Genomic DNA, 26,835 nt, shown 5'->3' on the forward strand with positions numbered 1-26,835 from the left:
TGCTAAGCCCCCACCCGATTATTTCTGCTCTGAAAATAATCAGGACGCTGCTTTGGAAATGGCAACTGATTTTGTGAGCCTCCTGCCAAAAATCTTTCTGAGGGTGTCCGTCATCCCAGATCCTGAAATATGCGGGAAGCACAACTCTGAACAACAGGTCTTGCCTTCCAATGGCAAGTAGGACAAACAACTCAGAACAAAGGCATCAGGGCTGGTTTGCTTAATGTCCAGACTTTCAGGAGCCCAGTGCTCTTGGTCCAAGTTAATAAAAGCATAATAATAAATAAAAATCATTGGAAACAAAGCTGGTGAAGTCTGTGTGGGCAAGCCTGAAGGTTCTTCCGTTCCTTCTGAGTCCCACCATCACTGTCCACAGTGTGTGCTTAATGAGCTTTTACCTATTAGCAACACGTTATCTGCAGTCATCACAGTGGGCAAGAAAAAGACCCTCCCATCAACAGCGACTGACCTCCTCACCCTCCAAAGATGCTATTTTATGCTCTTTAAAATCAATGCGGATTCAAATGTTTTCTCCATTCATTCATGACTATAAATAGGCTCATTGGATCAAATCTGAAGAAAAAAACATCTAAGTAGGAAAATAAGAACTGCTCCTCCCAGCACCAGAAATAATCACCATCAATATTTTGGTACATTCCTTCCAAGGCCTTTTTGAGCCTACAGAAATATCTAAAGGTATATTTATAGAATTAAAGTAATACTTTTATATCTTTTTAATATAGTATTATAACAATTTTCCTGTCAGTCAAATGAAGACTATTCCCCCTAAAATCCACGAATCTTGCCACATACCTTTTTATACCAACATCATAGTAATGACAGATAAACAAGGATAAGCCAAATAAAAGGTACCAGGGCTGTTCTCATTTTTATCTAATCTCTTAGGGCCACTACAGTTATTTCTACTTCAAGTGTGTATGAATCTGCATGCTGAAACAATTCTGGTACCTAATGGGAATGGTGTGGTTTAACAATGGTCCAGGTGCTGTGGGTGCGCAAAGCATCATGGCCAGGCTCTACCGCCAGTCAGCCGAGGCAACTCACCTACATTCTCTGGGGGATGTGCACTCAGATTCAACACAACACCAGGAGTAAAACACACAGCAGTGTGGTACCTGGGATGTAGCAGAGGCTCAAAAATAGTGTAATCCCCCTCTGTTCTTCTCATCTCACTTTCAGCCAAGATCTTAGGTGAAATTCACATACTTGGCTCTATATGCAGAAACATGACCCTCAGACAGAGGACCTTATCTGATGATGCTTATGTAAACATGCCACTGTTGGTAAGTAAGGCTGCTTCTGGAAAAACAGCTATCCACCGCCTGGATTCCCCAGTACAACACCAATAATATCAATTTATTATGTACACCCATGATTCCCAAAGCATGGCTCCTGAACCAGCTGCATCCCCACTACCTGGGAACTTATGAGAAATGCACATACAGGGACCTCACCTGAAACCTACTGAATCAGAAACTATAGGAGCAGGCCCACATATCCCTGGGAAGCTCTTCCAGCTATCTGAAGAACACTAAAATTTGAAAATCACCAGAGAAAACTACTCATCTAATGAAATCAAAGAGTTAAACCCAGGGAGGAGTTAACACTGAGGCTTTCCACTGAACTAATATTTTAATTTTAAGAAGGCTTTCAGCAAAAATTAATAGATATTACCCCACCCCTAGTACCCAAATGTAAATGCTTAATTTTTTAAAAGTCTTGCCCTAACCTTTTTCCCCCGTGATACCACCTAAAGCACTGAAACAAAACTCTTCACCCTGGTTTGCTCTTCCTCACCACTTCTACTATCCTTGGCATTAATTCAGACCACAAATAATGCCAGGCACTATTCCAGGTGCTGAGGAGACATTAGTGAATACAGACCTATGCAAGAAACTATAATTGAAGACTTAGCAGGAGAGTCAAAAGGTAAATACTGGACTTCATCATTAAAAACGTCTGTGCTTCAAAGGATACCATAAAGCAAGTAAAAAGAAAACCCACAGAACATGAGAAAACACTTGTGGAGAAAGGAGACATGTATTAGACTATATAAAGAATTTGTATAACTCAATAATAAAAAGACAATCCATTTTTTAAATGGACAAAGGATTTAAATACACATTTCTCCAAAGATATACAAATGACATAAGCACAAGATGCTCAACTGGTTAGCCATCAGGCAATTGAAAAGCAAACCATGAATTAGACTCCCACTAGGATTAAAAAGTCAGATAACAGCAAGTGCTGGTGAAGAAAATGGAACCTTTATACACTGTTGATAGGAATGCAAAATGATACAGCCACTTTGTAAAACAGTCTGGCAGTTCCTCAAAAATTATATCTGGCTGGGAAGGTGGCTCACGCCTATAATCCCAGCACTTTGGGAGGCCAAGGCGGATGGATCACCTGAGGTCAGGAGTTTAAGACCAGCCTGGCCAACATGGTGAAATGCCATCTCTACTAAAAATTCAAAATTAGCTGGTGGCATGCACCTGTAGCCCCAGCTATCTGTGAGGCTGAGGCAGGAGAATCGCTGGAACCCAAGAGGCTGCGATTGCAGTGAGCCGAGATCACACCATTGCATTCCAGCCTGGGTAACAGAGCAAGACTCCGTCTCAAAAAAAAAAAAAAAAAAGGTATATCCACTCATAGGTATACACATGAAAGAACTGAAAACATATGTTCATACAAAATGTTGTATATAAAGGTTCACATTGTACATAAAGGTATTATTCATAATACCCAAAGAGTGGAAGCAACTCAAATGACCGTACACCGATGGATGGGTAAAGAAAATGTGGGACATCTATACAACAGGATAGTATCCAGCCATAAAAAGCAACGAATATGTGCTACGACATGGATGAAGCCTGACATTATGCGGAGTGAAAGAAACCAGTCACAGAAGACCACATATTGTAAGATGCAATTTATATGAACTATTGAGAATAGGTAAATCTGTAGAGATAGCAAGTAGATTAGTGGTTATGTAGGGCTGTAGGACAATTGGGGAAAACAGGAGGTGACTAAGAAAGAGTACGAGATTTCAAGTGATGAAAATGTGTTGAAATTTACTATAGTGATGGCTGCACACCTATGTAAATATATTTAAAAAGCCACTGAATTGTATGGTCTGTGGATTGTATCTCAGTGAAGCAGTTTTTTAAAAAGCAGGCAGAAGATGAGAGGCAATGGCAACTGTATGTCATGGGGGTGCTGAAATCTAAATCCTGGTGTCACACCCAGGCTGGCTGAAGCTGGAACACGGAAGTAAAAGAGCCCTCTACCTCAATAAGCTCCAAACACAGACTCTAGAAATAGAGCTAGAAAACAGGATCAACAATCAATTTTGCAATTATAGAAAATAATGAGCAGTTTTTTTTTTTTTTTTGAGACGGAGTTTCGTTCTTGTTACCCAGGCTGGAGTGCAATGGCGTGATCTCGGCTCACCGCAACCTCTGCCTCCTGGGTTCAGGCAATTCTCCTGCCTCAGCCTCCTGAGTAGCTGGGATTACAGGCACGCACCACCATGCCCAGCTAATTTTTTTTTTGTATTAGTAGAGACGGGGTTTCACCATGTTGACCAGGATGGTCTCGATCTCTTGACCTCGTGATCCACCCGCCTCGGCCTCCCAAAGTGCTGGGATTACAGGCTTGAGCCACCGCGCCCGGCTGAGCATTTTTTTTTTGAGATGGAGTCTTGCTGTTGCCCAGGCTGGAGTGCAGTGGCGCAATCTTAGCTCACTGCAACCTCTGTCTCCTGGGTTCAAGCAATTCTGCCTCAGCCTCCCGAGTACAGCTGGGACTACAGGTGCGTGCCACCATGCCCGGCTAATTGTTGTATTTTCAATAGAGACAAGGTTTTGCCATGTTGGCCAGGCTGGTCTTGAACTTCTGACCTCAAATGAGCCGCCCGCCTCAGCCTACCAAAGTGCTGGGATTACAGGCGTGAGCCACTGCACCCAGACTACAGAAAATTATAAGCATTCTTTTCATTCAGATCTAAAGGGAAACCGCAAACTCAGATGGGCTCAGCTTTTAGTGAGCAGGCAATGACACGGTGAAGTCACTGTAACAGAAGGCTCCTATGTGGGAAGGGCCACACGATGACAGTGGACCTGGGAAAGGGTCAGGTGGGCAGCAGTTTGGGGGCCTCAAGCTGAAAAGGCTCAGTCTGAAGTCAGCACATCAACTGAGAGCATAAATAGTGAGCTAGTGTTGATGGAAACGCAACAAACCTCTCCTGCTTAAACTGGAAAGAAAAACAATAATTAAAAACTGGCCTTTTAGGTGGTTACCTGAGGCTGGAGGGTGAGGGACTGGGGACATCTTGGTCAAAAATTCCACTTAAACAGGAGGAATAAGTTCGAGAGCTCTAATAGACATCAGCAGGGTTCTGGGAGTGAATTCTTCCTCCTTTCTCTCCTGCCTCTGTCCACACCCAGTGACCAGGGGTGGGTGGTGGAGTCAGTCGTGTGGGGGCCAGGCTCTCTTGACTCCTTTATGTCAATTCCTTCCCTCCCACTCTCCCTGTTCACAGCACAGGCTCCAGTTTCACAGAACCACTCAGCAGATTCACTTCCCCCAACATTCCTCCAGTATTCACCGTAGGATAAGCACTGTGCTAGCGACTGTGGGTGAATGAACCAGAAAGCAAGGTCACACACTGGGGGCAGGTGGAGGCAGACAGACAGGTACACAAGGGACTGGCGCCAGGCATCGTGGGAGGAATTTAACAATGAGGCATGTAGTTTACCGAAGGGAAGGGGCAACCAATTCTGATAAAAATGAGAAAAGTAAAGCTCAAAATAATCTGCCCCAAGAACCGATTAGAGACGACCCTAGAGGCCTTTCCATTTTGGTGGAAACAGTTGCCTCTTTTATTCTCTCCAGCAGATATTTGGACAACTTAACTTCTAAGCTCACAACTCTAAACGTTCTTCCGCCCCCACCAACTGTGCCAAGAATAACTGTAGGGAAATGCCGGCTCACTCTAGTCCAGAGGAGAAAGTCATCCTTGTCTGGAAGGCAACAGATTCAGCATGCTCAGGGATGAGTCCACCAGGAATCAATCTGCAACATCACCCTTAGCTGCGTGACCCTGGACAAGTTCATTAGCCTCTCTGAATCTTGGTTTCCTCCACTATGTAATCAAAATCATCATCCTAATAGGAAAACCAGTAGTATCAACCTAAGAGGGTTATTGAGAAGATTAAATGAGACTGTATGTATTGCTTAGCACAGTGCTTGACGCTAATGAATACTGTAACTAAAACTTCCCCACATTCATTGATTTAGAGATCGGTCTCCCCTGCTCAGTGCCTTGAGGAAAGCAACACTGTCTTATTCCTCTTTCTGTCCCCAGCACTCAACGCTGTGCTTTGCATTCACAGTGCATGCTCATAAGGTTTGGTGAGTGAACATATGCAGTAAAGGGTATTTCATTAACAAAGGAGACAAGCTTCCTGGGTTAACCATAGGAATCAGACAGCCACAACTGTCTGGTTTTCAAAGAGATTATGATAGACAGCCACAAAGGGGTGAATCTGATAACAGAAAAAGTTCATAAATTCCACTCAGACAAGCAGCAGGGAACACCCTTTTCACTCCCCAAGCTCATTTCTTTCTTCCCCCGCAAGTCAATAGAAGGAGGTCAGGCAATAACCTGTATTTTTCTCTCCCAGACCTATTAAGCTTGAATTTAAACTGTCAGTCTTACATTTTCCCATTTTCTTCTATCTCCTTCTGTAATTTAGGCCTTGACCTTTGATTTTAATTACAGACCAGTGCATTAGCTGTCCTAGCGAGCTGATCTCATGCACTTAGAGAGGGTACATCCGGAGCTACTTGGGGAGCATAACAGCCTAAGGCAAGTTTGTTAGCTCCAGACCTGGCTGGCACTTTGAATGCCCAGGAGGAAGCCTGTTATGGGCTGTACCTCAGAATGTGACTATTTCTGGAAATGGTGTCTTTAAACAGGTAATTAACTTAATATGTCATTGGGGTGGGTCTTTATCCAATACGACTGCTATCTTTATAAGAAGAGATTATGACAGAGACAGGATCCCAGGGAAGACCATATGAAAATACAGAAATGCTATCTACAAGCCAAGGAGAGAGGCTTCGGAAAAAATCAACCCTATCAACACCTTGATCTCACACTCAAAACCTCCAGAATTATAAAAGATAAATTTCTGTTGTTTAAGGCACCCGGTCTGGCACTTTGTTAAGGCATCCTTAGCAAATTAATAGGAAAACCATTTTCAGAGTCAGGAAAACCAAACCCAACCAACCAATTGGTAGCGGAAAGGAACTGGGGAGAGGGAAGCAGCTTTCCCAGGTCCAAGTCCCAGGTGCTGCTCAGCCAAGCATAACTTGCAGAATGAACCAATGTACATTTCACCCCAAAGTCTTACCACATTTTCTGGCAGCCTGTGTCCAGGAAGATATTTTACATTTTCGTGGTCATTATTTATGATGTCTGTCAGTTTTCTGCCGTTAACTGTTTCTTCAAAGACCCACATCTTGACTGTGGAGGCAAACTTCTGAAGTTTCTTGACATTATTACCAATTATTTTTGCAACAGCTGAACCCCTACAAAAGAAACCGTGGAAAAGAAAAAAGTCCAGTCACGGGCAGAAGAGAAAAAGCATGTGATTAAAATTCAGAAGACTTGTGTTTTGATTCTGATTCAAACACTGAGCTTACTCCTGATGTGATGTGTATCAGCCCCAAGCCATTTCAAACAGTTGTTTTCACATGGAATACCACCGCCTGTGACTGGGGAAGTGCCAGAATTTGGTATAAGGTCAAAAAGCACTACCCCTGGAAACCTGCAAGAATCAACTTATCGACAGCGTCATAGGCAGAAGAGAAATCTACCCGAAAGCATGAAAATGACCCTAGAAGGTCTTCAAAGGACATTGAGATGTAGCTATGGTAAAATAAACTGTGTCTTGATGAACTGCAACAGGTGCAAGGCAGAATCACAAAGGAAAGACAAGAACCTGAGTGGATGCCAGGAGGGGAGCAAAGGGAGAGCACAGGGCCCAGTTGCTGAATAGTTTGCACTCCCTCCTCCCCGCAACCAAGCTCTGCATCTCTATTCAGCAAACATGCTCTAGTGACGGCTCAGTCTCCCACAGGCTTTCCTACAAGGGACGAGAACGACCCTGACTTGTTAATATCAGTCCTCCCGACAGCAGTGCGGGTCTGCCTGTGGTCGCTGCAGCAGAGGAGGTCGGACCAGGCACCTGTGCTCATCTCACAGGAGCCGTTGATGGAGCCAGGGTGGGCACTTGATCTTAGCTGAGCCTGTCAGCTTCCCCCTCTGGACTTTCAACTGAGAAAAAGCTTGCTTCTTAGATGACTTCCTGGTGTAAGGAGCAAATGAGAGAATGCAGTAAAGAGCCTCTTGCAAATTCAAGTGTTAGCGCATTTGCTACTTTTTCTCACAGTTATTCTCAAGACAGTTTGATGAGATGGAGTAGCGGGTGATAACAAAAGGTGGGGCAGCCAAGCTGATGCAGAACATGTTGGAGACATTTATCTTCATCCCCTGATGAATCTGTTATTCTAACGCAATGATTCTTCTCAGCATATAAACCTATATGCTCTAACAACCACAAAAATTCAAATAATTCTAACAGATTCTAACAGATTCTTATCGTCCTTTTCCTGAGATAGAATGGATAAACTAAATAAATGGTTCTCAACTTTGGCTGCACACGAGTTACCTGGGAGATTTAAAAATCCTGAGTCCCAGACCACACTCCAGGCCAATGAAACTGGCACTTCTGCGGTGGGAACAGGCATCTGTACTTTTTAAAGCTCCCTGGTGACTTGATGTGCAGCCAGGGCTGAGAGCCACTGCTCTTTGCAATGATTAGAATTCCAATGCCCTTCTCCCTCACAAAAGAATAGCTGTAGATATCAAGGCTATGCAGCTGTACCTGTGCAATTCTTATTCTATGCCAGCAGGACAGGTTATTAGATAAATACCCATTAATCCAATTCTCCTACTGACACTTTGTAGAAAGGAAGCCAGGAATCTCCCACCTTCACTACCACCTCTATTCTAATCTTGGAAACAGCTGCTCACGTACTCACAGGGAGAGAAAGGCTGTGGTTCACAGTGTTCCCTGGCATCAAGTAACTTTCACAAGGTCATAGAGAACAAGTGTGGTTCTGGGGGACTGAGCGTCAACTGACGGTGGGCTGTGAGACGTCGGGAATCTAAGTCTGGTAAACCAAGTGGAAAAATAAACCAGAACCAGGAATCCCTCCCCATGATTACTGGAATACACTTGCTTTCCCCTTTACAGCTGTCTTTTGGGGAAGCCAAACATTTGCAACCAGAGGCAAACCTGTAGTATCTGCTGCAATGAGTTGGGAATATTTATTTATTTATTTATTTAAACAGGATCTCACTGTCACCCAGGCTGGAGTGCAGTGGCACGATCACAACTCACTGCAGCTGCGACCGCCCCCCCGGGCTCAGGTGCTTCTTCCACCTCATCCTCCTGAGTAGCTGGGACTGCAGGCACGTGCCACCACACCTGGCTAGCGTTAGGAAACTTTAGGCAACCATTGGGACTGTTAAGAACTAGGCCGTCCAGACCATATCCGTACGTCCTTTGGGATTCAATGGGGCTTAAAGTGACAGGATAAAAATTAATAAGGGAAATTCCAGTTACTTTACTCTTGAGGGGTCAAGACCTCATTCGCCTCATTCCTGGTTTCATCAATACATTCCATTCACTCATTTATCTCAGTCATCAAATATTTACTGAACACCTACTGTGCATAACGCATTGGGCCAGATCCTGGTGATACAGCAGGGGAAAGGCAATGTGTTCTTTGCTCTCAAAAAGCTTACCGCCCACTCAGAGAGATGAACAGCTAGAAGGCACTCCCGATGCTGTGTGTGATAAGAGGTGGAGGAAAGCGGAAGCAGCTGTGGTTAGAAGGGTACGCTGCAGTGGACTGCAACACAAAGGACTCACCTGCAATCCACGTAATCCACGACAAGTCTCCCAGCCTCAACCTTCTACTGAGAGAATCGTAACAGACAGCCCCACCCAGGGTGCAGGGAGAAGACACGGGGATGGTAGGAAGACCAAACCCCCGCTGAGAAGCAAAGCAGGCTTCACAAATCAGGGCTGGGAAGAGCAGACGCAGCAGTGCTTTCTATCCAGTACTCAGCTAACTGCAGACACATGAGTGAGCCCGACCAGGCCAAGAACCACCCAACTGACCCACAGACTCATAAGCAATCATAAATGCTTGTTATTAAGCAGCTGAGTCTAGGGGCGAGTGGGCTGCTGACAGATGCATAAATACAGCATCTTTGACACAACTAGAGGTAATTCCAAGTAATTCTTGGCCAAGCTGCTGGATTTGCCACCCAGGGATTGGCAATGTGGTGGGTGGGACTGGGGGCTGGGGTAGGTGTTCAGTGTTGAAGGAAGGACTGTGGAATCAAGTTCACAGATGGAGAGGAACAAAACAATCCTAGTACCTTAAGGCCTAGTTTTATTCTCTATATATAATTTATACAATAATTTTTGTTTGGTAAGGGTGGCAGGGAGTCAAGAGGAGGAGGACCAGGACTTAAAACACTGTATTTCATTTCGTTTTAACCCCTTTAGTATACTCTCTCTGTTTGTTTGAGACAGGATCCTGCTCTGTCCCCCAGACTGGAGTGCACTGGTGCAATCACTGCTCACTGTAGTCTTGACCTCCCAGGCTCAAGGGAATCGTCCTTCCTTGGCCTCTCGAGCAGCTGAACTACAGGTGTGTGCCACCACGCCCAGCTAATTAAAAAAAAATTTGTAGAGACAGAATCTATGTTGCCCAGGCTAGTCTTGAACTCCTGGGCTCAAGCAATCCTCCCACCTCAGCCTCCCAAAGTGCTAGGATTGCAGGCATGAGTCACTGCACCCAGCCCAATCTCCAGGTTGAACTCAACATTTTCTCTGTTGTCCACTTTTATCTGTGTAGTTTATAAAAACTCAAAAAGTATAACCTGCACCCAAAACTCCTTTGTGCTTCTGGAATAGTACCAGACGCATTTGTCCCAAATGTTACCTCTTCTGACCAATGTGAAGGAGCAGCTTCATTTTTCTCGTGGATCAAATAGAGCAAGAAAAGTGTTCTGGAGGAGCCGGAGGGTTTTGAAGGGACCAGAGTCTACTTATAAGTGACATATCAGAGTCTACTTATAAGTGATATTTCTGAAGAAATGTGACTGGCCAGCAGAAGGCCAGTCCAAAAACACGCACAGATATATTAGAACTGAGCTTAAAATAAAAGTACTGACTACAGTCCACAAAGGTGGTTTGCATGTGAACAGGTCATAGCTGGGGTCCTGCGGCCACGCTGCTGGTACTCTCCCTGTCTCAGCTGGTTTCTGTGACACTACACGAGCATAGTCAGGCACAGGCCTCTCTCTCTCTCTCTCTCTCTCTCTCCCCCCCTCTTTCTCCCGCATATCTATGTCTATCTACCTACTTACCTATTTTTTACCTCTTGCATATCTATCTGTCTGTCTTTCAACTCCTGCATTCTGAGAATCGAGGGCACAGGCCTCCACATGGCTGGGTCAAGGGCATGAGCAGCCACCTCCACACCTGGCTCAGCTCATCCATCTACAAAAGGATGGCAGGTAAAGTTCCTTGCATGTCTATGATCAAATCCAGTGCTTCCCGAAGTGAGAAGTGGGTACCAGGGATACACACGAAAGCAAATGACACTGAATCCCTCATGCCCTTTTCAACTCTCACGGTCCTGAGCTAGTGCAGAATGTCTCACTGCAGTGCCATTAAGTGGCTACCATCTCTCCGGCATGTGCTAATTTCCTCTCTACACAAACTATGAAGAGGTATCAGACTCAGCCTTGGCAGGCAGTAATATCTGGCAGGAATTTTATAACACTGTCTTGTTTTCGTTCTACTGGGTTTTGTTGTTGTTACCTTCTACTTGTGATATTTACTATAGTGATATGAAGTTGTCTTTTAAAGTGAACATTTAGGCTGGACAGAGTGGCTTCCACCTGTAATCTCAGCACATTGGGAAGCTGAGAAGGGAGCATTTCTGGAGCCTAAGAGTTTGAAACCAGCTTGGGGAACATAGTGAGATCCTGTCTCTACAAAAAATAAAAAATTAGCTGGGCACGTGGCTGTACCTGTAGTCCTAGTTACTCAGGAGGCTGAAGCGAGAGGATCGGTTGAGCTCAGGAGGTCAAGCCTGCACTGAGCCATGATCATGCCACCGCATTTCAGCCTGGGTAATGGCGTACAACCCTGTCTCCAAAAAATAAATAAGCTTTTGAAGAAAGAATAGCAAACAAATAATACTACAGATATGCAGCAGACAGAGCCGAAGCCGGAAGGGTGCTGCCTGCGTGATGCAGTTAACCCTACTCAACCCCTTCATCCCGTAGATTAACGCGCAGGAGACTCAGTCAAGGTTCACCTCGCGTCCTACAAGCAGGTATGGTCCCCGGGTGGGTCTGACCTGGGGAGGAGGTTGAGGAGCCTTCCAGGCAGAAGGAAGGCCCCTGGAGCAAATGCAATAACTAGTTAAGGCAGAACTTGGAGGACTCGGGTCTACTGATGGCCAGTCCTAGGTCTTTACATAGATGTATAAAATTCCATTACCATGAAATCATGAATTATCTTAAGTCTTAGGCCCTAAAATATACACTAATTCACAAGTCCTGTAATGCCATGCAAATGAAATTTAAAAGGAACTTGAGTAGATGGGTAGTTGATATAAGATCTCATTTAATCTTTATTACAGCTCACAAGAGAGGTGCACATTATTCCCATTTTACAGATGATGAAACTGAGGCCCAAAGAGCATAAATGAATTACCTAAGTCATGCTTCCACCTACAGTCAGCAGTTCAAACCTAAATCAGAGTGTCCCCAAAGCCTGTACTTCTTGCTAATTTATATTTGCCCTGGTGTAGGTTAGAATCTTTTATAGAAAATATTTATTGAGTACCCATTAATTTCAGACACCATGCTGGGTGCAGGGGATACAAGGGAAGAAAAGCAGACACGTCCTCATCCTCATGGAGCTTGGAGATGTTAAACGGAGATTGATGTTGTTTCAACAAGCACACAAAATATGTCTGTACCACAGCGACCAAAGTGGTCAAACAGGCAACACAGCGACACCTAGCGATTATGTCAGGGAACGCTGGGAGAAAGCGTAGCCAGGGCGAGCTCCGAGGCTTAGTGAGCCTTACCTGGGGAGGAGACTGGGTACCTTCCAGGCAGCAGGAAGGCCCCTGGGGCAAAGCTCAGTCACAGCAGGTGGCAGGCTGTGATCAACAATAGGCACAGATTTTATCTAGAACCAACGCGTCCAGGGAGGAGGGAAAAGGAGGGAGAGGAGAGAGGTTAAGGGAAGGAGAGAAGAGGAGACAGTGCAAGAGAAGTGGAGAGGATCAGGGAGACTAAGGGAGGAGAGAGAGAGGAGAGAGGGAAGGTGGAGAAGATGGCATGGTGGGGGCAAGAGGCAAGGAAGGGACAGGGTGGGCAAAAACAGCACTGAGTTGGTGCCTACCAGGTGTCAGGCACTATTTCAAATACCTTACCCATATTATCCCTTTTAAGCCTTCTGCTCTACCACCCCAACTTGGCAATGCCCTCCCCCCTCAACCGCTCTCACCTAACCCTTTGCATTCACTCTGTCCACAGCCTTCTCACCTCTTTCTAAAATGGTGTAGTATTTAATTAGGCTGGGAATGTACTACTTCAGCCAAGGAACGGCTGCCTGTTTTTAAATAAAAATAAAAATTTCAGGACCCCTAAATTTATTATGCCAAGGGGGAAGTTAGGCCTTGGAGACTGGATTACGTATAACTTGCATGCTTGCAATTCTGCTTCACTCTCTTCCCCACTGTTCTCGACTTCCTCATCATAAATGCTGCTTCTAATCACTGATCTTTGTTGTAGATTAACTGCCTCCTTTATTGTCTGTACCTAACTCAGACCAGAGAGCGTCAGTCCAAGACCCAATGATGGTTAGTTACATCTGCAGTGTGGAATGTTCAATACACCTCCCCCACCATTCCAAAAGACCACCTTGGCTAATCAGATCATTGTAACCACGCATTAAGCCTTACAGAGAAGCATGCTGAAATCCTGTTAAACTTCCCTGAATTTTGTCTGTCTGAGCAATCTCAAATTTCTACGCTTGGGAATACTGACTTCTGTTTTTGGAATCTGTGCTTTCTGGGCAGGCTCACTTTTAACCTTTGCACTTAATCAAACTCTCTTTAAACTAGATTCTGACCTTTTTGATTATTTTAGGTCAACACTATCAAGTTGGACCTAAACCTGACAGAATGTCTTTGAAGCCAGAAAGGACCCTACAGTCCATCCTTCTTGTTACCATGAGGAAGCTCAGGTCCAGGAAGAATTCGCTGTCAGCTAGATTCTCCACATTCCATGCCCCTGTCTCTTCCAGAGCTGCCCCGGGCTGGTTCTATGGGCAAGAGTGTAGTCCTTCGTGGATTAAACAACATGTACTTTTTCACTCATAAAAGCAATACGTGAAAAAATAATTATGAATAATCTCGCCACCCAGTGAGAACCACTGTTAACATTTTATGTAATTCTTTGCAGTCAAAGGGCTTTTAAAGAACAATCAAATGCCAGAGTATTAAATGCAAATGTAAAAAATGAAGTATTTTAAAAATAGATTCAACTTAGTGAATGTTTATTTGATCTCTACATAGGGAAGCTTTCTAAACTTAAAATCAAAGAAAGAAGCCACAGAGGAAAAAAAGATCAATATGAACAACTTCACTTAAAAGGGGAAGGAGACCGAAAAGGCTTTCTATCAAAATTCAGACTGCACAGGAAAATGCTTATGATAGACTGTCACATTTAACAAAAAACAGGTTGCAAAATTGTACGTACCATATGATTGCAAGTGTGCAATTAATAAACAATGCCACCTCAGATCCACTTAGATGGCTACTATCAAAAACACAGAAAATAATAAGTGTTGATAGGATGCAGAGAAATCGGGACCCTTGTTATACTGTTGGTAGAATTGTAAAATACTGCAGCCACTGTGGAAAACCAAAGGCAGTTCCTCAAAAAATTAAAAATAGAGGTAACATATGACCAAGCAATTCCGTTTCTGGGTAAATACCCAAATAATTGAAAGTAGAGTCTCAAAGAGGTATTTGTACACCCATGTTCACAGCAGCACTATTCACAATTGTCAAAAGGTAGAAGCAACCCAAATGTCCATCAGCTGATGAATGAACAAGAAAAATGTGGTCTATACATACAATGGGATATTATCCAGCCTTAAAAAAGAAATTCTAACACATGTTACCACATGGATGAAGCTTGAGGACACTATGCTAATTGAAATAAGCCAGACACAGAAGGATAAATAATGTAGAATTCTACTTACATGAAGTACCTAGAGTAGTCAAATTCATAGAGACAGAAAGCAGAAAGTGTGATTTCCAGGGGCTGGGAAAGAGTGGATTAAGGAACTGTTGCTTAATGAATATAGAGTTTCAGATTTGCAAGATGAATTCTGGAGATCAAATTCTTTTCAACATTTTCACTGCTTTCAATACAAACAAGGTGAATATTCTTAACCCTACTATATTGTATGCTTAAAAAATGGTTAAGACGGTAAATTTTATGTTATGTGTGTTTTGTCACAATTAAAAAAAACCCAAACACATTTTAAAATGATTGCAAGAAAACATATAAGAACTAGCATAAGACCCAGCCTATGGTCAGATCCTATTAAAAGTGTAGTTTGTGGACCAGCAGTGAAAACATCCCTGGGAACTTTTTGGAAATGCTGAACCTCAGGCCCCACCCCAGACCTGCTGAATCAGAATCTGCTCTGTAACACAATCCTCAAGAGATTCACATGCATGTTGAAATTGACGTGTTGATATAGTAGATGCACAAGAAACATTTGTTGCATGAATACATCACATTCTTGTTGGTAAGGTTACAAGCAAATGTTATTGTGTTCTTCATACTTGCCTGTCTTTTCCAAATTTTCCCAAACAGACATGTATTATTTTGTTTTTTTTATTCTGATTATAAATCATTCCCATTTATATATTTTAACAGACCCCAAATCCAAAGCAGACAAGTTTCAGCAAGTCCCAAGGCCTGTTAGCCAACCAGAAAATAGAAACTATGGAGGTAACTGAAATCCACAGATATCCCTGAAGTCTCATTTTAGTCGATACTTATTTCAATATGTTTTCAGAGCAGCCAAGTATGAGCAGTTTGGGACGGACCACACCTCTATCAGCCTGTTGTAAAATGGCTATCCATGACCCGGCCAGCCATGCTATCAACCCCATACACCTTGGGAACAATCATCTGAGTGAATGCAGGAATGGCCAGTGATTAATTCAGATCAGAATCAAAGGCACAGGTAGCAGGAGAACCTACCTGGGCACTCAGGTGAACACTCACAGGGTCCTGGAGAACGCCTCAGTCGCAGTTTCCAACTGCCTTTAAAGACCACCGCTCTTAAGCAAGGATGGCAGAGAACCAAACTGTCCATGGTGCTTCAAACAAGCATATTCTACATCCTAGCCCAAACTTTATAGATAAATGCATTCTGCAGGCCCATCTATGGATAATGGAAAGAACCGTGTAGTGCACATTCTGACAGCCACGTGGCATGTGGTCTCTGTTGACACAATAACTGAAGACTATACACCCCTGCCCTCATTCCTGGATAATGAGAACCACTGAAAACCACCTGCAAACATCCACCAGAGTCTCAATGATGCAAAATCTCAGCTTTCAAACCTGAGCCCTACACTAGACATGCTAGGTAATCCAGAACAAACTGCTTTTCTGCTCATATTTCTGGGCCCTCTACAGCTGGAATGTCACTCTCCATCTTCCTTGCTTATTACAAAGTGAAATATGAAGTAAGAAATCATGACTAAACTATTTCTCATGTATTGTTAATAGTTGTGGCTTCTACCAACATATATGCAGGTGGCTGAGTTTAAGACTATTCACTGCAGAACTCAGAATATCCATCAAGAGGAAACTGATTAAACAAAAGTATATCTATACCCAGGAATATTATACAAGTATAAAAAATAATGAAGACGTTCTTCATGTATAGATATGGAAAGGGCTTCAAGACACAGTTAAAGCAAGGAGAAGATAAGGATGTAGAGCCCCGCTGCGTATGTAGCTACACATGGTGTTTACAATTTAATTAGTTAACATTTAAATTTAGTCCCAATAGCCACATTTCAAGTGGGCAGGAAGGCAGAGAACTTCAACCACTCCACTGCATAGTATCTGTGTAACTCAGAACATATTACATAACTTCTGTAGGCTCAGACTCATTATAGAGTAAGGATGATGACAATCCAGTACCTCATACTGTGAGGATTAACAGAGGTAACACATAAAGTGCTTGAGGGGTCAACAGGGATAGTCCTGACTACTGAATCTAACATTTGTGCAGCTGTGGGCCAAAGTCGAGCATGAGCCGGCTGTGCCAGGCAAGGCCTCACAGATGGGTTCTACTTTGGTAGAAGTAACTAGTCCAAGTTGTAGTACATTTAAATATGAGTAGTAGTAAAATTGGTAGTAGTAAATCAGTCCAAGCTAGATGCTGTCAGTCCCCACCCCAATCCCTACCCCAGCTTGCTATCATAGGTCACAGCACCCTTTCCTGCCAAAGCTACTCTCCTCCCCAGAACCCTTCTTAACACAAAACTCTAGGCAGCCACCATCAATCAACTAGAGTCAGCGCTTGAGATGAAATCTATCCGCCATCATTGCTGGTCCTGGTTGTGAGGATCAGAATCATGTTACTTAAACAGAGTTCAGTTTAGTAGGTTACTGTAAGATTTATTGTTTAAAATAAGATCCTTTTGAGAATGCTCTGAAATTAGACTGGGACAAGTATAAACCACAGTCCAGGGCAAATGTGAATGCATGGTCACTTAATTATATGTGACAATGCAAATTTATCCATAATAATTTCTAACATTTATATAACATTTTACAGTTGTCAAAGTATTTGCATATGCAGAATCGCAACGGACAACCCACACGGTGGAGAACCATGAAGCAGAGTCTATAAAAGGCACTAGGTGGATCCACTCAAGGAACCCAAGTTATAAAAGTTCAACCTGAGCAACTCATGCCTGTAATCCCAGCACTTTGGGAGGCCAAGGTAGGCAGATCACAAGGTCAGGAGATCAAGACCTTTCCAGCTAACATAGTGAAATTCCATCTCTACTAAAAATATAAAAAGTTAGTTAGGCGTGGTGGCATGCACCTGTAGTCCCAGCTACTTGGTAGGCTGAGGCAGGAGAATCACATGAACCTGGGTGGTAGAGGTTGCAATGATCCGAGATGGTGTCACTGCACTCCAGCCTGGCTGACAGACTCCATCTCAAAAAAAAAAAAAAAAAAAAAAGTTCAACCTACACAAAAGGGGTTTAGATGCTTGAAGCCATTTCCATCGAGGTGAGGTAGCTACATGAATTACTGATTTCATCTTGGGAATATTTCTGTCCAGATAGCCAGTGTTAGGGTTATCAGGTTAGAGGTCTCCTTCAGGACTGGAGAAATACAAATCCATTGGTTCTTGATTGCCTATGACCCATGAAAACCACTTCCTTTCTTTAGCACTGGAAAAACCAAGTAGAGAAAATTCAAATGCTGAGGATATAGTTTTCTTAGGACATACATGTACATCCACAGAACCACTCTGACTGTAGTGATAAGAAGGAGAACCTGTTTTACTATCTAGGACAGTGTTTCTCAAACTGAAGATTATGCAGGTACAAAATAAATACAAGGAGAAAAGATCATAGTTAATCACCCACAGCAACATTTGCTACTGTGAAACATTTGTCTCTAGTTGAATATGAAGTATCCTCCATCATAATATAAAATTGTATGTCAGTTAGTTGCAAGTCAAAAAATTTAAAGCCACAGATTTAGGAAACTATGAATCTCCTGAACACATGGACTAGAAAAGCATCTGGCCTCATTTGTGCTACAGCTTGAAGAGTGCCTATTAAGCTCATGAAGGTTTGTCTTCTCTTACTCTTGTTAGAACCCAACCACCACATGGAGAAGTCTGAGCTAGCCTGCTGGAGGATGAGAGACATGTGGGCTGGTCACTCCTGTTCATGGTGGCTGAAGCCTGCCCACTGCCAGATGTGAAGGAGGTCCTCTAGGACCGAGAGTCCCAGTCAGGCTGGGCGCAGTGACCCATGCCTATAATCCTAGTACTTTGGGAGGCCAAGGCAGGAGGATCGCTTGAGCCCAGGTGTTCAAAATTAGCCTGAGCAACATAGTGAGACCCCACCTCTATGAAGAAATTTGAAAATTAGCCAGGCATGGTGGTGTGCACCTCTAGTCCCAGCTCCTTGAAAAGCTAAGGTGGGAGGATTGCTTGAGCCTGGGAGGCTGAGGCTACAATGAGTTGTGATCACACTACTGCACTCCAGCATGGGTGACAGAGTAAGACTCTCAAAAGGCAACAACAAAAAAAGGTGGGGTGAGAGCGTCCAACCAGCCCACCAGCCAACCACAGCCATATAAGTGAGCCCAGGCTAGATGGGCAGAACATCTGCCCAGGTTAGTCAGCCCAAATTGCTGAACCCCAGAATCATGAGTTAATAAATGATTGCTGTCTGAAGCCACTAAGCTTGCAAGTAGACTGTTAGGCAGCGAGAGATGACTGATTCAGTTATCTTCCAACTGCGGAAGAGACGGAACCTCAAAGCAGAATAACTACAAAGTGTCACCAGTATAGCCTCACGGGAGCCCAGTTCACTTCTGGCACAATGAGCTTAGTTCCTGACATCACCAAGCTGGGGAGGAGGAAGGGAAATGAGAAGGGTGACACAGATGGTGAGGACCCCAGAAACCACTGTCACCTGCAACCACTGAGAGACTTGGGGATGCTACTTGGCCTGCCAGAGACAAGATTTAGGAGACATGTAACTTTTCTATCCAAAGGGACGTGACTTAGATTCTGAGTAGGCTCACCCAGGTGCTGCTCTGGGATTAGCTGGTAAAAGTTGGAGGTGAGAGATCTTTAGCTTAGATTTTTCTAAGATTTTTCTTCATATACAAAGAAGAAAAAAAAGGTAAGATTTTTCTAACAATCTGCTAATTAATTTTAAGATCAATTGCCTTGAAAACAGTAAACTATAATCATCTGTCATATCTACAGGAGAAGGGATGACTACTTTGGTGGGAAACTGAGTAAGACGATTTTTAAGGCCTTGTTTCCATTTTATTTCTCAGAAGGGGAATATAAAATTGGACTTTTGTTGGAGGAATATTCAACATTTTTATGAAAATGGTGTTTGTCCTCATGTAAAGTATGCTTCACACTGAAAATGGTAAGAATTTACAGAAACATGCTCTTTGGGGTTAAAAGGATCTGGTCCACTTTATTAACTGTTGACCTAAGCAAGTTTTCTCTAAATCTTAGTCACGTCATCTAACATAGGGATGATAATAGTACCCCACAGGCCTGTTATACTGTTTAAATAAATAACACATGTACCTGACACACAGAAAATGATCAATTATTGTACTTATCCCTCCTAAGGGAGAGAAGGATGTGGAATGGAAGAATGACGGAAGAGGTGAGGGTTAAGAAATGAAAGGTTAAGATAAGAAACCGGGAGCGCTCAACTCATTCCCAGAATAGTAGTCATTATTATGTTATTATTATTTTTTGAAGAAATGCCAAGTGGAATGGAGCAACTGCTCTGTTACATTTTAAATTATGTGTCTTTTTATTTACTTGTTTTGAGTTGGACTCTTACTCTTGTCGCCCAGGCTGGAGTGTAACGGCACCATCTTTGCTCACTGCAACCTTTGCCTCCTGGGCTCAAGGGATTCTCTTGCCTTAGCGTCCCAAGTGGGTGGGACTACAGGTGCATGCCTTCATGCCCAGCTAATTTTTGTATATTTTATAGAAATAGGGTCTCATTATGTTGTCTAGGCTGGTCTTGAACTCCTAGGTTCAAGCAATCCACCTGCCTCAGCCTCCCAAAGTGTTGGGATTACAGGTATGAGCCGCTGTGCCTAGCCATGATTTTTATTTCATTTATATTTAATTTATATTTATATTTTATTAAATTTCTAAATTTTTTAAATTTAGAGACAAGGTCTTGCTATGTTTCTCAGGCTTCACTCAAACTATAGGGCTCAAATGATTCTTCCACCTCAGCCTCCCAAAATGTAGAGATTACAGGCATGAGCCACTGCACCCGGCCACACTCATGATTTGTATACTGAGCAGGTAGGGGAGATGAAGGAAGCAGGTGATTAAATATTACTTTTAAAAAAAACTGTACAAACGTTCTCATCTTAGTCCACGAGAGAACTCTGACTCTCTTCCCAGTTCACCTCCAGTCCATCCTATCAACTCGCATTCCAACTTCCAAGGCAGAAGTGTGTCAGAGCGCCTGTCCTCAGGGAAGGATTATTTCTGACTATAAAGGAGCTAACCTATAGTCACTCAAATTGTCTCTGAGCTCTCTGTGTGGTGAGCATCACAACGGAAACTGAGTAACACAGACAAAAGGGAGCCCAGGGCAGACGAACAGCCAGGATCCTGCACCCAGCCAGTTCCAGTAGAACAAAAAAAAAAAAAAAAGAGTCACAGGTCCAGCTTCGGTCATCATTGCAAAGTGGGCCAAAGCTGTGGGGTGATGTGAAAACAAGGGCAAGAGACAGGCAACTCCCAAGGACACTCCTCCAGCTGCCTATCAGCCACGCTGCTCGTCTCCTGCCTTCTCTCCCATCTTCTGCCTCTCTACCCCTTGGCCAAACCCCAATCCAGTCCATTTTGTGACTTAATGACAGCTCTGATCCAGGATGATGAAACTAATAGCAGCAACTGTCATTTATTGCGTGCCAGTCACCATGCACTCTCCCAGAACATTTCACTTAATCCTCACCATAATCCCAGACAGCAGGTACCAATACATGATTCTTAGAGAGAAGCACTTTTCCCAAGGCCTCAGAGCTGCCAAGTGGGGGACCCAGGCAGAAACCGAGGCAGTCAGATTCCCAAGCTCTTTCTTATACCAGTGCACTACCCCGCCTCCAAAGGAAATTTAGGATGTGTTTCTGGACGTATGCTTCCTATCGCAGGGCTTTGCCTGTAAATACAGTCCTGAAGTTTTAACTCTAGAACTGTATTTTCAACTGTCTGGGTGATCTACCCAAGGTGTTGGTTAAAAGAAAGAAACTTTGGGGCAGGTATGGTGGCTCACGCCTACCGAGTACCAGCTCTGCCAGAGAGACCCCCACCCAGACGGCGCTGAAGAAGATAAGAAGCAGACACCCAGATAAAACAGCAAAGCGGGTCTATCCAGAGGGCCAGCAGCCTTCTGAACTGATAGCCTCGGGGCTGACAGCACTCCAGGCCGAAGGCCCCGAGCAGATTCTCATCCAAGTATTTATTCTCTCTGAACAGGTGATTAACAAACAGGTGTTCTGTATTTTCTCATAACACAAAAACATACCAAGTAGGCAGCTACTGTCCGCTTACCACTGATTGCAAACAAGCCAAAAGGTATTCTCCATGAGGCAGCTGTGGGGGCAGGGGCAGCTATCTCAAAGAATTGTTTTATCTGATGTATATTTATACATTGTCCTGCTACTTTGGAATACCCCAAGTAGTTTTCTACTTGAGGGAGGCAGTCAGCTAGGTTTTCCTTGCCATCATTCTTCCTAGCAAACAATATAGTCTATCATACACTCAGTATCATCAATATTCATAAACTTATCTATATTCATAAACGTAACATTTCTCAACATATGCCTGTAATCCCAGCACTTTGGGAGGCTGAGGCAGGCAGATCACTTGATGCCAGAAATTCAAGACCAGCCTGGCCAACATGGCAAAACCCTGTCTCTACTAAAAATACAAAAATTACCCAGGAGTGGTGGTGCCTGCCTGTAATCCCAGCTACTCAGGAGGGTGAGACATGAGAATCGCTTGAACCCAGGAGATGGAGGTTGCACTGAGCTAGGATGGCACCATTGCACTCCAGCCTGGGTGACAGAGCTGACTCTTGTCTCAACAACAACAAAAAAAAAAGAAAGAAAGAAAGAAAAGAAAAAAAGAAACTCTGTTTCATCCTTGAAGGAATCTAAAAAGCTTTTATTGTTTTTCCAAGTCAAAGTCACAAGGCCAGGAAAAGTCATGCAGGTTAGGAAGTCCCTCCCTGCACCGGAGACAGTGGGCAGCACAGCAAGGCTCAGCTGGATGCATCAGGGCCCCTCCTCTGGCCTCCTCTCTCTGATCTTGTAGAGAAAATGAGGTTCACCAAAGGACATGACAAGGGCATGTTATACAATACGTTTACTTTCCTGCCCAGGTTCTTCCTGGCTGAAGCTCCCTGGCAAGCCAGATAGATTTAATATTCTGGTAACTGTATTGCAACTGATGACAGTTGACTTGGGAGAGGCTCTCCATGTGACAGTTCTGGCTACCTTTTAGCTATGAGCTTATATGTGACAAATACCATTATTTACACAAGCAGGCTAAACTGCCTTAGAGTTCCAAGTATAAATACTGCTTAAGCAACTTGACATTCCTGAGGTAAGAGCCAGATCTGGAAGGGTAGGTCTACCTCTTGGTGATCCATATTAAAATTGGCAAAAGGCTAAAGTTCCTTAAGAAAAAAAGTCTCATTCTTAGGAGATGTGATTAAGCAAGTCTAGTTTCAGTGTTAATTCTGACACAGGTAGTCTTTGGACCACACTTTAAAAAACAAAATTTAAGGCCAGGGTGGTGGCTCACGCATGCAATCCCAGCACTTTGGAATGCCGAGGCAGGTGGCCTACCTGAGGTCAGGAGTTTGAGACCAGCCTGGCCAGTGTGGTAAAACTCCATCTCTACTAAAACTACAAATAAGATTAGCCTGGTGTGGTGGCAAGGCGCCTGTAATCCCAACTACTCAGGAGACTGAGGCAGGAGAATCGCTTGAACCCAGGAGGTGGAGGTTGCAGTGAGACGAGTTGGTGCCATTGCACTCCAGCCTGGGCGACAAAAGACTCTGTCTCAAAAAAAAGAAAAAAAAGAAAAGAAAAGAAACACAGTTTAAAATGTAACAGAGCAGTTACTCCATTCCACTTGGCATTTCCTTTTGTGTTACCTTCCGCCCCTTACTGATCTTGTTCCTGAAGGTAACTTGTTCAAGGGCAGGGACCATGTCCAGCTGTGTCTGCATCCCTGGTTAGACTACAGTATCTACACCGGGCAACACTCAAACATCTACTGACCAGAGCTGAATGCCCCTCTGGGGCTTCTCCATGTTATTTGCAGTTCCTGAGTTCCTGAATCCCTCTGGGGAGGTCGTGATCCTCTCTCTAGGACTGGAGTATCTCTGTACCCAAGGCAGTGGCAGAGACGCCAACAACTGTTCCCGTCTGATCCCATAATTAATGAAGCCAGGCAGCCAGCCCAAACCATTTCTCAATTGCTCTGCTTCAGTGTCACTGGCCAAGTTCTTCTCCATTTCCCTGGGCTGGAGTGGGCCAAGGAAACAGTCAAGTACATCAGAATGAAGAAGCCAAGGGCAGGCAGCCAAATCCCAGCAGAGGGGGCAGGAGGTTCACTTCACTACTCTTGCTGCAGGCCCAGATCCAGCACGGCAAAGCTGTGCTACTTGTCCTGCACCTTGTAAATTAGGAAGAGGGGCTGTTATCTGTGGAATGTCACAGAATAGAAAACTAATGTTAAAAAATCATGCGCTAAATGGGTGCCTTTCTAATGGCATGGCCAATAGGGAAGCTGGTGTTGCCTTCAAGTGACCTTGAGATTAAAACTGGCAAAGCCAAGCAGCAGCAAGGTACCAACTCCATTAAATGTTCTGTAGAACATTGTTGTTGACTGAAAAATGCAGCTCACAGAAAGGTAAGCAATACCCTAGTATTTGTAGGGTAGAGGGGGAAAGGAATATATGTAAGCATTCATTTGCATGGACTTCCTCCAGAAAGGACAGAGGAAATTAATAACACTTTTTTTCCTCCAGGAGGTATTCAGGGGGAATAAATGTGGATAGGAGATGTTTCACTGTTTTTGGTACTCTTTGGGTTTTTTTGGTTTTGTTTAGTTTTGTTCTGTTTTTTTGAGATGGAGTCTTGCTCTGTTGCCAGGCTGGAGTGGAGTGGTGCAATCTTAGCTCCCTGCAACCTCTGCCTCCAGGGTTCAAGCGATTCTCCTCCCTCAGCCTCCTGAGTAGTTGAGATTACAGGTGGGTACCATCATGCCCAGCTAATTTTTGTATTTTTGGTAGAGAGAGGGTTTTGCCATGTTGACCAGGATGGTCTTGATCTCTTGACCTTGTGATCTGCCCGCCTCAGACTCCCAAAGTGCTGGGATTACAGGCATGAGCCACTGTGCCTGGCCTGTTGTTTTTTTTTTTAATTTTAAATTTTGTTTTGTTCTTTTGAGACAGGGTTTCACTCCCTTCACATAGACTAGAGTGCAATGGTGGATCCGATTTTGGCTCACTGCAATCTCTGCCTTCCAGGCTTAGGTGATTCTCCTGTCTTAGCCCCCCAAGTAGCTGGGACCACAGGCATGTGCCACCATGCCCGAATAATTTTTTATTTTTTGTAGAGGCGGGGTTTCGCCATGTGGCCCAGGCTGGTCTCAAACTCCTAGGCCAACCTCAGCCTCCCAGAGTTCTGGGATTACAGGCGTAAGCCACTGTACCTGGCCTTGGTTGTTAATGTGAATGTGTTATTCAATCAAATATGATTATGGTTTTAAAAATTAGTTTTCAGGCCGGGCACAGTGTCTCACACCTGTAATCCCAGCTACTCAGGTGGATGAGGCACAAGAATCGCTTGGCTCAGGAAGGTGGAGGTTACAGTGAGCCAAGATCACGCCACTGCACTCCAGCCTGGGCAACTAAGTCTTAGTATTGACTTGGCATATGCCAGGCACTAGGGTAGATGCCATTCTCAAATGCTGGAGACAGATAATGAAATAAATCCTTATAATGCCATGATACAGCACGGCAACAGAGGGACAGACAGAGGCCACTGGCCTTGCTGGGATGGAAAAGTGAAGAACCAGGTAAGGTTTCTTCCAATAAGTACTTTCTGGGCCAAGTTATGAAAGAGCAAAACTAAGACCAACTACCTAGGACCAACTGCTGCAGCACTTCTGATGCCTGTCACACCACAGAAAAACCGGTGACCAGGAGCACTGAAAGGGCATCGTCACTTTTAATTATTGTCCACCAGTCCCTCCAATGTGGCGAAAAGAGTGTACAGCAATGAAAAAAGGCTTGGAAATACCAGATGCTACACTTTGCTTCCTTTCCTCTTCACACCCCCACGTCTATATTCACCCACGACGTACGTTTGATTAAGGGTACTAGAAGAACTGACATTTCTAAAGTGCTTTACAAAATGTTCAAGTCAAATAAGGCCCCAAGGAGACGCAACGCTTCGCAAACATTTCAGCAAGGAAGAATTCTCAACGCCTCAGGGGGCGCAGCCTGTTGAAACTTGGATTTTCTTCCTGATACGACACGCCTAAGATAGTGGACCTATCAGAAGCGGGGGCGAGACGGGCACCTTGAAGGGCAGAGCCTGCCCCGCCCGTGACCTTTAGCAAAGAGCCCTTTAGCCTTCTCCGCCTCGGTTTCCTCAACACCGAAACTGCAGTAAGAATGCTCGAGCCTCTTCCAATTCCTTGACCCAGGAGATCCGCCGAGGAGAACGGAGTGCGCTCTCAGGATGTCGTGCAAAACACCCGGGCGTGGCGAGCAGGTGGCTTCGGTGCGCTCAGTAACGAGGGTGCAGACAGGTGCCCGAGTGCGCGGGCTGCCCTCTCTCCGCGCTGTCCCCCGCACGCACGCGGGCCCTGCGCCTCCCAAGCAAGTGCCCCGGTGCGGCCTCCTTGGGCGCGCGGTGCCCAGCCCCGTAGCGAGGTCGCCCACCCCGCCTCCCTGTGCGCAGTGCCCGGTGCCCACGCCGCGGCATGGGGCGCGCAGCCCTCACTGCCCGGGAGAGGCGCTTCCTGGAGGCGGAGCCCCCGCCTCCAACCCGCCGCCGCTCACCAGTTCCCCGAGCCCACGATGCACACTTTCAGGGGCGCCGCTGCCATGGCCAGGCCGAATGCAGCCGCCCGGACCGTGCTTCCCTGGCCGGCTGCCCACCTCCGCCTGCTCAGCCTTGCTCGCAGCGGCTGGGGCCGGCCCCGCCCCGTGCGCCTCTCCGCCAATGGTCGCGGCCACCCCCGCCCGGCTCCGGGGGCCACAGCTGACAGCCGGGCAGGACCCGCTCCGCCACTCCCAAGAACCACTGCGCACGCCTGGCCCTGGCCGGCCTCCCCGCCCGGCTCCGGCACCGCCCCACCCTGCCCGAGGCACGTCGGGACATGTAGTCCTCACCCCCTGGCGCTGCGCGCCCCTAGACAGCTGCTCCCGCCGTGCCACGTGCAGGCCAGGGCCACTGAGCAGCGACTCGCGCCCCTGGTTCCCGGTGGAGGCTGCACTCTATCCTCACGGGTGGAGCAGACCGGACCAGCTCGCCGTGGTGCCCCCTACACGCTTGTTCCCTACGCCGGAAGAGCTGCCACACTGCCATTTGGAGCAGAGAGTCCTAGGTTGACTCTCAACCCGACCAGACTTGGGCCAAAGCTCGAAGTGCCCACCCTGCCTTGTCATCCTCTGCCTCATTTGCACAAACAAGACTCAGCCTGGCACCTCGGAACTTCTTAGTGAACTTGGATCTTCAGAGGGCTTTGGAATTTG

General features: G+C 45.1%; 1 protein-coding gene across 1 annotated transcript in view; it reads right to left on the reverse strand.

Annotated features, from left to right (window-relative positions):
• Positions 1–26,278, reverse strand: part of GPD1L (glycerol-3-phosphate dehydrogenase 1 like) — a 61,033-nt gene extending 34,755 nt beyond the window's left edge. Inside the window, exons 1-2 of the mRNA XM_012435573.2 lie at positions 26,140–26,278; positions 6,441–6,618 (exon numbers count right to left, since the gene is read on the reverse strand). Coding sequence (XP_012290996.1) covers positions 6,441–6,618; positions 26,140–26,186 — 225 coding nt within the window. The 5' untranslated portion in view covers positions 26,187–26,278. The remainder of the gene's footprint in view (positions 1–6,440; positions 6,619–26,139) is intronic.
• Between the last annotated feature and the right edge of the window lie 557 nt (positions 26,279–26,835).

The sequence above is a fragment of the Aotus nancymaae genome, unplaced genomic scaffold (assembly GCF_030222135.1).
Source record: "Aotus nancymaae isolate 86718 unplaced genomic scaffold, 86718_ANA_hifiasm-v0.15.2.pri h1tg000019l, whole genome shotgun sequence".
Taxonomy (NCBI): domain Eukaryota; kingdom Metazoa; phylum Chordata; class Mammalia; order Primates; family Aotidae; genus Aotus; species Aotus nancymaae.